The sequence below is a fragment of the Ranitomeya imitator genome, chromosome 5, assembly GCF_032444005.1.
Source record: "Ranitomeya imitator isolate aRanImi1 chromosome 5, aRanImi1.pri, whole genome shotgun sequence".
Lineage (NCBI taxonomy): Eukaryota > Metazoa > Chordata > Amphibia > Anura > Dendrobatidae > Ranitomeya > Ranitomeya imitator.
The window spans coordinates 72094974-72106998 of NC_091286.1; the positions used below are offsets into that span (position 1 = coordinate 72094974).

Consider the following 12025-nt stretch of genomic DNA (forward strand, 5'->3'; position numbering starts at 1 on the left):
GTTAACGATATCGTTGCTATTTGTGACGTAGCAACGATATCGTTAATGAAATCGTTATGTGTGACAGCGACCAACGATCAGGCCCCTGCTGGGAGATCGTTGGTCGCTGAATAAAGTCCAGAACTTTATTTCGTCGCTGGACTCCCTGGAGACATCGCTGGATCGGCGTGTGTGACACCGATCCAGCGATGTCTTCACTGGTAACCAGGGTAAACATCGGGTAACTAAGCGCAGGGCCGCGCTTAGTAACCCGATGTTTACCCTGGTTACCATGCTAAAAGTAAAAAAAACAAACACTACATACTTACCTACAGCCGTCTGTCCTCCAGCGCTGTGCTCTGCACTCCTCCTGTACTGGCTGTGAGCCGGAAAGCAGAGCGGTGACGTCACCGCTCTGCTTTCCGGCTCCCAGACAGTACAAGAGGAGAGCAGAGAAGCAGAGCGCAGCGCTGGAGGACAGACGGCTGTAGGTAAGTATCTAGTGTTTGTTTTTTTTTACTTTTAGCATGGTAACCAGGGTAAACATCGGGTTACTAAGCGCGGCCCTGCGCTTAGTTACCCGATGTTTACCCTGGTTACCGGCATCGTTGGTCGCTGGAGAGCGGTCTGTGTGACAGCTCTCCAGCGACCAAACAGCGACGCTGCAGCGATCCGAATCGTTGTCGGTATCGCTGCAGCGTCGCTAAATGTGAAGGGGCCTTTAGACTGTAAAGTACCAATGGCAACAGACTTATCAACTTTTTTTGTGCGTTTAGAGCATGCTGATATAACATGAGCTGAATCACCACAATAAAAACACAATCCATTTTTCCGCCTATAATTTTGCCGTTCACTTCTGGACTGAATTCTATCACATTGCATTATCTCAGGTGCCTGTTCAGAAGACACCGCCAAATGGTGCACAGGTTTGCGCTCCCGTAAACGCCGATCAATCTGAATAGCCATAGTCATGGACTCATTCAGACCTGTAGGCGCCGGGAACCCCACCATAACATCTTTAATGGCCTCAGAAAGGCCATCTCTGAATTTTGCAGCCAGAGCGCACTCATTCCACTGAGTAAGCACCGACCATTTCCGAAATTTCTGACAATATATTTCTGCTTCATCTTGCCCCTGAGAGAGAGCCAATAAAGCTTTTTCAGCCTGAATCTCTAGGTTAGATTCCTCATAGAGCAAACCCAATGCCAGAAAAAACGCATCCACATTGAGCAACGCAGGATCCCCTGGTGCCAATGCAAATGCCCAATTCTGAGGGTCACCCCGCAGGAAAGATATAACAATCTTGACCTGCTGAGCAGGGTCTCTAGAGGAGCGAGATTTCAAGGAAAGAAACAACTTGCAATTGTTCCTAAAATTCAGAAAACTAGATCTGTCTCCAGAAAAAACTCTGGGACAGGAATTCTAGGTTCAGACATAGGCGTATGTACAACAAAATCTTGTATATTTTGAACCTTAGCAGCAAGATTATTCAGGCTGGAAGCCAAACTCTGGACGTCCATGATAAACAGCTGAGGTCAGAGCCATTCAAGGATTAAGAGGAGGAAAGAAGCAGTCAAGCTGCAATTAAGGCTAGGCAGCAAACACTGAGGAGAAAAAAAAAAAAAAACTTCCTCAGACTACTTTTCCTCCTACTTCAGCCAAAATGATGACCAATTGTTTATGGCCGGCTATACTGTCATGATCCCAATGGCAGGGGATCACAAAAGGACAAGCACAAAAACAAAACAAGCTCTAGGGTGATGGAACCTGAGCTGACCGCGATCCTGAACCTAAACACACAACTAGCAGTAGCCGGGGAACGTGCCTACGATGATTCCTAGACGTCTCGCGCCAGCCGAAGGATTAACTTCCCCTATAAGAAGAAACACAGACCTCACTTGCCTCCAGAGAAACACCCCACAGAAATAGCAGCCCCCCACATGTAATAACGGTGAAATGAGAGGAAAGCACATACGTAGTTATGAAAATAGAATCAGCAAAAATGAGGCCCGCTAAAGCTAGATAGCAGAGGATACAAAAGTGAATTGCGCGGTCAGCGAAAAACCCTTCAAAAAACCATCCTGAAATTACTTGAACTCATGTGCCAACTCATGGAACATGAGGAGTAATTTCAGCCCACTAGAGCAACCAGCAGCAAGGAATCACATATCTGCAAGCTGGACTAAGACAAAAATTAAGCAAAACGTGGAACAGGAAAATCAAAACTTAGCTTGTCCTGAAGATAACAGACGCAGGGAGCAGAGGTAAAAAGACACGCTGATTACATTGATAGCCGGCGAGGAAATGACAAAAAAGCCAGGTTAAATAGGAAACACCCATAACCTGATGGAACAGGTGGACACCAGAGATCGCAGAGAACACAAGTCACCCAGTACCATCAGTAACCACCAGAGGGAGCCCAAAAACAGAACTCACAACAGCACCGTGAGTCGGTGCGGAGGGTCTTTTTGCGCCCTCTGTGTGGTCTTTTTGTAGTTTTTTGTGCTGACCGCAAAGCTGCCTTTCCTATCCTCTGTCTGTTCAGTAAGTCGGGCCTCACTTTGCTAAATCTATTTCATCTCTGTGTTTGTAATTTTCATCTTAACTCACAGTCATTATATGTGGGGGGCTGCCTGTTCCTTTGGGGAATTTCTCTGAGGCAAGGTAGGCTTTATTTTTCTATCTTTAGGGCTAGCTAGTTCTTTAGGCTGTGACGAGGCGCCTAGGGAGCGTCAGGAGCGCTCCACGGCTATTTCTAGTGTGTGTGATAGGATTAGGGATTGCGTTCAGCAGAGTTCCCACGTCTCAGAGCTCGTCCTATATTATTAGTAACTATCAGGTCATTCCGTGTGCTCTTAACCACCAGGTCCATTATTGTCCTGACCACCAGGTCATAACAGCACCCATAGACTTATAGTGGCGACTTTTATCAATGAGTTGGACATCTCTCAGTGTGTGGCTGTGGATCACTAGGTCCATATAAAACCACAAATATATGAACAGCACAATAGAACATTATGAGTATGAATTCTATCTGTGAAAAACGCAGATAAAACTGCAGTGCCCCAGAGATCTGGTCGTTGCAGTATGACACTTTGCCGCTAAGGGGAGTGATGGTACGTCTGATGGCACTGAAGGAATTCTACTGACCAGGTATCACCAGCACACATTACACTTCACACTCCGGCCACTAGGGAGAAAAAAAGGCTTTATTTATTGGGCCACTCCTCACACTGGTAAAACTAGGGGTTGGATAGGAAGTTAGTCAGAAGCTGACTGGGTTGGATTCAGGCAACATCCCGCGGCAGGGGGTGTTGCAGGGAGAAGATTCAGGGGGGGTGCCTGTCAGGCATGGGAACCTGGCAGGTACCTAGCGAACAGAACAGAACGTTACGGAACCGTGCCTGCACTACCATGCGGCGGTATCCTAAGAAAGAGACACAAAGCAAAGGATATTGTGGAACAGTGAGAAACGAGATCAGCACAAAGGAGATCCAGTATGAGTCATGCCCCGAGAACGGCAACATCCTACTGAGGCACGTAGCCGGAACACCGAGGAAGTAACTGACTCTATGCCTTACTTCAAACTCCGCAGGACAGTTAATTATAGGTTGGCTGTCTACCTTAAATTTCCTACGAAGACATAGGGGGCAACGCGTGGAGAGGGGCGTCTCTAGGGTCCCGGAAGAGCTCCGAGCCTTCCCGTCATACGGGTGCGTCCTAGCCATAACATACCTGGGGGACGAGAAACTAGTAACATCTGGAACGAAATAGAAAGAAAGAGAAAGAACTAGAAAGAACGAACGAACTAGAATAGAAGTTGTGAGGACTATACTGAATGCTCAGCAGGGTAGCACTACAACACACAAGCGCTTTTGGTAGGCAACGATTTCCACCTGCGAAGGGAACTCTGGATGTGCCATCGGACCGGCCGGTCTCAGACAGCCCTGTTAACTGTGCTCTGGATTGAGGATCCTGAAGTCTTCAGTAAAGAGACTGCAACCCTGTTTCCTCGTTATTGTCTGTATCTCACACCATCTCCATCCACCCTACTGGGAAGCCCTGGGGACATACTTCACCTGTGGGAAGTTATACCATCTAGCTGCCATTCCATCACCCCAGTGGACCCCACAGCAGCGTCGGTCACCCTGACCGAACACCACAGGTGGCGTCACGAAACCTTGACAGACTCCTATCACTTTTTATTGGACGCCCCTTAGCAGGGTCACGGACCGGGTCCAGCCACCGTGACAACCCCAGAACTGAGACAGAAAGGACCGGTACCGAGTAACCTGTGTCCCTGTGTCTGGGGAAGCTCCAAAAATTGGAAGTGAAAAACTGACATTTGAACAATTCCTCAGAGATCCGAATAAACACATTGGTTTGGCTCAACCCAGCACACAGGAGTTTTAAATAGGGAGACCTGAGTAAGGCCCCCATACACATCAGATGGTCATCCGTAGAGTTGATCGAATAGGTTTGGATTCAGTTGCAGAATCTAAATTTGCCATATTCGTGACATATTGGTATTCGGTCATTTCTACTCCCACTGACTCCAATGGTGTTCGGCTGGGAAATCGGAACCGAAGTTTGAAAAATTTGCTCAACTCTAGACATCCGGCCATGTCGAAATCCGTGTATTCAGCCGATTTCAATGTACATAAAGCCTGAAGATCACGTTATTTTATTTCTTTTTATTATACTCATTTATATGGCACAATAATTTCCGCAGCACTTTACAGAGATCATCACTGTCCCCATTGGGACTCTCTATCTATATTCCCTATCAATATGTTTTTGGAGTGTGGATGGAAACCAGAAAACCCGGATATAACCGAAGCAAAGATGGGAAGAACATACAAACTCCTTGTAGATGTTGTCCTTGGTGGGATGTGAACCCAGGACCCCAAATCAACAGTACTAACCACTGAGCCATCATGCTGCCCATGTGTCATGGTTCCTAACTGCTGGTTATCGGCACTCTGAAGACCTGGAGGACATCATCTCATCTATTAGGCAACTTGGATACTAGTTTATTCAGCAGAATTTACAAGGTTTTCCAAACTCTCGTGTCACTTATACTCATTGTCCAACGAATAAAGGGGTTTTCACTGCTCATACCAGTGCTGTTATGCAGACTTATAATATGTTTTCAATATCTTATGGCACTTTTTGGCCTATATTATTGTCCCTTAATAGTGATGAGCAAGTATACTCGTTGCTCGTGTTTTCCCGAGCACACTCGGGTGGTCTCCGAGTATTTATGACGGCTTGGAGATTTAGTTTTCATTGCGGCAGCTGAATGATTTACAACCATTAGCCAACTTGATTACATGTGGGGGTTCCCTATCAACTAGGCAACCCCCACATGTACTCAGCCTGGCTAGTAGCTGTAAATCATTCAACTGCCGCGATGAAAACGAAATCTCCGAACACTAACAAATACTCAGAGATCACCCGAGCGTGCTCATGAAAACCCGAGCAACGAGTATATTCGCTCATCACTATCCCTTAATCATCTATATATATATATAATTGTCTAAGGTCCATTTCCGTCTGTTTGTCTGTAACGGAAATCCCGCATCACTGATTGGTTGCGGCCGGCCGCAACCAATCAGCGATGTGGGATTTCGGAGAAGGGGTGTGGTCACCATCGTCACTGCCGGTGTACAGGAGAGAGGACCGGGAGAGTGTACCGACCAGGAGGGGACGTGGAGGCGTCTGGACAGTGCGTGTACCGACCTGGGTGAGCGAGGGAGGTGGGGAGGAAGCTGGGGACCGTGAGAGGGCAAAGAGGGGAGGGCAGAGGGGGCTGCGAGGACGCCGGCCTGTGACGACCTATTGTGTGCGGTCACCCGGAGTCCTGCGTGTGCGGAGAGCTGGGGCTCTGGGGAGAGGGAGCCAGGAACCCAACTCCCCCGCCGCATTGAACTATACCGGCGTCTGCCGGTACAGTTCAAATCAATGATGGAGGAGAGAGCATCACCTGACTCTCCCTCTCCCATTATTCCCTCTGCCTCTGACACTGCGGGTGCGCGATGACGTCATCGCGCACTCACTGTGTCCCAGGCAATGCAGCGGCAGCCACCGAGACAGGAGGAGGAAGCAGGGCGGGCACGAGGAGAGGTGAGGAGTGTGTTGTTTTTTTTACTGGACTGTGGGGCCATTCTCGGAGGGGGAGGGAGGAGTAGAGAGATGTGGGCAGTGCTGTATACTACCATGTGGGCTGTGCTGTATACTACCATGTGGGCTGTGCTGTATACTACTATGTGGGCTGTGCTGTATACTACTATGTGGGCTGTGCTGTATACTACTGTGTGGGCTGTGCTATATACTACTGTGTGGGCTGTGCTATATACTACTGTGTGGGCTGTGCTGTATACTACTGTGTGGGCTGTGCTGTATACTACTGTGTGGGCTGTGCTGTATATTACTGTGTGGGCTGTGCTGTATACTACTGTGGGCTGTGTTATCTACTACGCGGCCAGATAGAGCTATATTCCGTATATATCCATGTAGCTGCACAGCCTATATGTGTATGTATATATCTATATATATAATCGTCTAAGGGTCTACGCGTCTGTTTGTCTGTAACGGAAATCCTGTGTCGCTGATTGGTCGCGACCAATTAGCGACAGGCACAGTCTGGCCGCAAATTGGCCCCTCCCTACTCCCCTCCAGTCAGTGCTCCCTCCATACTCCCCTCCAGTCAGCGCCCCCCAGTAAGGCAATGTGTCGCCCCATCCCGGACCCCTGCGCCCCCGGTTACCCCCAGTTCGGGTTCATGTCGGCGTACACACGAGCTCTGGTCCCGGCCTGTGGTCCCGGCATGGCGGCTGAGGGTCTGGAGCTCAGGCCCCGCTGCCCCGGGATAGGGAGGTGGCGGGAGGCCGCTCGCAGGAGGAGAGGGGCGGCCGCACACAGCACAGCCATGCCGGGCTGAGATCACAGGCTTCCGGGACTGACGGCGAGGAAAGGACGGGCGGTGCCTCCAGAGCACAGCGACCCCTGCAGGCCAGAGGAAGGCGGCGTTGCAAACTGCACTATAGGCTGCCCGAACCCCTGACATCCTGCACCCCAAACCCCTAACATCCTGCACCCCGAACCCCCGACATCCTGTGACCAATCAGCGACAAGCGCAGTCCGCCCGCGAACTGACGCGGGATTTGAACCATGCTTCGCTGATTGGTTGCGCCCGGCCGGCCGCGACCAATCAGCGATATTGGCGCGGAATTTAACCCCCACTCACAGCACGACGTACATACATACATACATATTTTAGAATACCCAATGCGTTAGAATCGGGCCACCATCTAGTCTACTATATAATTGTCTAATTCTGTCTGTTTGTCTGTAATGGGTCGCTGATTGGTTGCGCCAGCCGCCCGCGACCAATCAGCGACAGGTGCAGTCCAGTCACGTTTACTGAACAAGTTCTGTCAGTCACAGTGCCATGTTGTTCAGTCACGTTTACTGAATAAGTTCTGTCAGTCACAGTGTGACGTAGTTCACTCACGTTTACTGAACACCTTCTGTCAGTCATAGTGCGACATAGTTCAGTCACGTTCATTGAACACGTTCTGTCAGTCAGAATATTCTAGAATACCTGATGCGTTAGAATCGCGCCACTATCTAGTGTAAAGATAAAGTTGTATAAACAAGCGCCAATGAATGGTTTACAGCTCTAAAAGCACGAACCTCCATGTAGCAATAACTGTATTTTTTTTTCATTCTTTCAATGGCATTTCTTTCTTCCAGGACCATCTGCTAACTGATGACAGCTTACATGAGAAGAAATAACATTGGCAAATGATAATTTCTAAGTCATCAAAAAGTCAACAACAAATAAGTGAATTCTCTAGTCTTACATTAATCACCCTGTGTGAAAGACTATTAAAGGGAATGGGTCATCAGAAAATCAGGTTTTTATTCTATTTTTTTTTATATCCCAATCTGTATTAACAAAAAACATACCGTATTACAATTAGAAATTCTCTCACTGGTCACTGGGGCTATTCTAGACTCAAACTTCTTTCAGAAAATGCACATGTACATCAGCAGCAATAGACTAACCCAGGCCCTATCTTGTAAATGAAAGCATCTAATGAGGGTGCAACATCACCTATGTTTGAGTCCCCGCAGCTGCAGGTCTCGCGGCTGTTTGACAGCAGCAACATATGCAGAGATTGCCTAACAAACATGGAATCCCTGCATGTGTTGCAGCTGTCGAACAGCCGCGGGGACTTCAATATATTATTACACTACATTATCCGAGCATGCTAACTCATCACTAAGGTTTATCATGAATATACAAGGCTACATTTATGACCCCTGTCTATGTAGACCCTTGGAACAGGTTTTCAATGATTTTAGAACAGTTTGGGACTAAACTGGCAGAACAGAAAAGCATCTCTGCCTTTAATTCTGCTCCTCTGTCTCCAGCACACCCCATGCATCTGTTGAGAACAGGCAGTGGATCTGGGCTCAGTAACGACCACTAGGAGCAATGAACCTCTCCGAAGAGGAGTCCACAGCCGGCTGTTGGGTGGTCACAATCTGTTCATCCTCCCTTTCTTCCAGGCGTACTTCATTTTTCCCTATAGAAATGGGAGGATGAGTGCGGTTTAAGACCTGGCTTGCAGCATGCAAGCATAGCAGAGAAAAATGATCAGTTTCCCCCAGGTCCATATCCACCCACGGCCAAGGATTCCTGCTGTAATTCCGCACGGCTGCTCTTGAAGTTCTCCATGGCAGGAGGCCACTGGTGTGTTTTTCAGTGATCATAGGATCCCATAAGGACTGATATGGTTACATATTTTTAAGGAAACCAACTGTGAATGTTCAAGGAGGAAATATCTCTGTGGCACGAGTCCAGCCTTATTCATGGAAAACACACAGGGCTCACTATAAATAAAGGTGATGACATAAACAATAGAACATTCAGATGGTCGATTTAGAAAAATATTTTCTTAACTAAATTTTTGCAAAGGAGGAAAGAAATGTAGGCGGAAAGCCATTTTGGAACAGAATTTGAGGACAATTTCATCTCTGGAAAGAGCACAGCTACCTTTTTAATTATTATTGCGTGTCAGAAGAGGTGACGCTGGCTTCTCTCCCATCCACAGTACTCGAATTGTGACTGGATTCTGCTTTTTCACATTCCAAAATTACACGAATAACCTCCACTTCCACAAGGCTAATGGTCTCTAGTACGTTTCTCCGTGTGATACCAAACCATAGTGAAAGAGTAGATGAAACGAGATAGACTTGTGACTGCTCTTTAGCTTTGTTTTATGCCATTTGTAATGGTACAAATGGTCCACAGTGGTTCTTCATTTTTAGGCTAGGACTACACGATGACATTGGTCATGGTACACATCATTGGCCAAAGACTGAACTATGGCAATATAAGGACTGGGAACATAGTCACAAGCAATTCACGCATTACTGCAACCATAACTGATCTGGATTTCTTATGACTGGCATGTTGCGGTTGTGGCAACTGATGGTCTTCCTTATGGAAAAACTATGGCCACTTCTAAAGAATAACCCTGCTGTATTCACATCACATAGTGTTTTGTCCATGGGCCTTCACCATATGAGAGTCTAAAAGGTATTGTTGATTTTTATTTAAGGGTTTATATCTTTTAAAGCACCTGTTCGCTTCTATCAGTCTCCCGCGAAAAGTGACCTGTCGCAAGCTCCATTGTTTCATGGAGCTGCACGGAGGTCATTTTCAATACATCTATATGAGAGCTTCATTCTGGCCTTGTTCTGACTCTCATAGACTTGCATTGAGAACTTGTGATGTAGCTTCTGACTTCGGTCCAGTCAGACGCTGTGCTAACCAAATGGCGTTGCTGGACTGGAGAGTAACTGAAAAACGGAAAAGACGCCGGAAGATGACTGTTACGTGTTACGGAACCACTCAGCACCCAGAATATGTTGTGCAGTTATATGTATGTATAATAGGTTCCATGTGAGATGCATGTCCCTAATGCATCAGCCCACAGGCTGCGCCCCTGGGCAGAGGGGACACGATAATCCCCTTTTGTCTGCCCCCCACCTTTTAATTCCCACAGTAAATATCGGCCGGCTCCGGCCACCTGCGGCTATTGTAATGTATGTCTGGCCTGCCGCTTTTCTATTGGCCTGCCCTCTGTATCTGTGTGATATATTCTGTGTCCTGTGAGTAAAGTGTTGTCAGACTGGAAATACGTGGAGAAGCAGTGATCTTTTATATGCGCCCATGTAACCAAGCAATTCCAGCCAGCGTCCTTCATTCAGACTCCAGCCAAAGCAGAGTGGACCTCCTGAAACACGGGGTGGTACTGAAAGAGGTACCCCAGCTTGGTAGACCCCGTTACAATGACTATATGCCCAGGGGGGCAGGGGGCTTATATTTAAAGAGTCACACCATTACTGGAAAAACACAAAATGCTGGAGTGGTGCTTTAAGGCTAGTTTAACACATCCATGAAACACAGACCATTTTCAGATTGGAAGACCGGGATGACTGCCGGCATATATAAGGCAGATAGCTCAGGTCAGGAGACCCGGAGATCAGGTCTAGTTTTCCAGTCTGAGAACAGTCCATGTTTCAAAGACGTGTGAAACTGGCCTGCAAGGTGAGCCTTTCCCTCATACAGGCATATCAACAGAAAAATAGAGAACTTATAACTCTCGAAATCAGACAGTGGAAAAATTGCTTGGTCCTAATAAGGGTTACCTTATGAATAAAACTCATGAGAAATTCACAGGATAGGTTATAAAGGTTTGACAGGTGGCGGTTCCAGCAGTCAGACCCCCACCGATCCCAAGAAAGTGCGGACCGCAAGTCCAAAATAAATGGAGCATTAGTATGCATACGTAATCACAACCTTCATAGACAATGAAAGAAGTACTCCCGTTGCACACTACAACTCTATTCAGACACGGAACATGGCACTGCCATTTTTGTGATGAATGGGGGTTCAAAAATCGATATCCTAATGGTCACTATCATTTATGCTGTGGGCAAGGTGGATAACCCTTTTAAGGTCCAAGGCACAAAGTAGTAAGGAGTTAAAATAGAAATGCAAACTAAAACAGTGCCCTTATAATTTTCTTTGGAGCTTGCCTTCCGTATAATTTGGACAGATTACTAGTAAATATTTTTCAGAGTAATTTTAACTCTGGGTCTACCATTCAAAGGTCTACTTCCAAAACCAATATATAGGCATTAGAATTTCCCCGTGTGTAATCTACATTCACATTCGGCGCCTCTTTGCAACATTATCTGTCCACCTAATCAATTGCATACAGGAAAATTTTCACATAGCTATGCCTAAATCCCGCAAATTTGCTTAAATCCTGTTAGAAGTAAAGATCCATGTGTGGTGGAGTCTCCAAAAGATCAAGGCTAGTTTAGTAATCACATACTCACCGTACTGGGAGGTTTAACGGTGTCAGCGGCCCACGTGTTGGAATGAGGTTCGAGTTGACTTACACAGACCACAAATCTGTCTGGAAACACATACAGCTCTGTACAAAGATAAAGATTGAAGAAATTATTTACTAGTTCAACAAGCTTAAATGTTCCACTCGCGTTCGGCAGTTTCCTATATATCCTATGTCTGACGTGTCTTTGTTTACACAAGTAGATTCTATGGTTTGATCATTTTTTTTGCCATTTCAAATACAAGATGGATCCATGTAAAAAATGTAAGAGATACTACATTGTCTCATCTACATAGACTGAAATTACGGCTTATGTTGAACATCTTATTAGGAGCTGTGGGCGAAGGGGCATTTACGTTGTTAGATAATTGTAAATGAGTGTTGTTAAAAGAAATTCTCACAGTTATCTTTTCGAATAAACAGGATGAAATGATCTTTTGTGCAGCATAAAAGATCATCGTTCTCGGTGGTGCATCGACCTGTGTAAACCTGAGAACCTTGGCAGCCTATGCAAATTGAGTGATCTATTATAGAAGGCTCAGAGCGCATTGTTTACTTGGGTCTGCCTGTGTAAACAGGTCACCAATCAGTAAATGTTTACCGATGGG

At 46.6% G+C, this 12025-nt stretch overlaps 1 protein-coding gene across 1 annotated transcript in view; it reads right to left on the bottom strand.

Moving 5' to 3' along the window:
• SLX4IP (SLX4 interacting protein) overlaps window positions 1-12025 on the bottom strand; it is a 197831-nt gene that overhangs the window by 32021 nt on the left and 153785 nt on the right. Inside the window, exon 6 of the mRNA XM_069767899.1 lies at window positions 11404-11501. Coding sequence (XP_069624000.1) covers window positions 11404-11501 — 98 coding nt within the window. The remainder of the gene's footprint in view (window positions 1-11403; window positions 11502-12025) is intronic.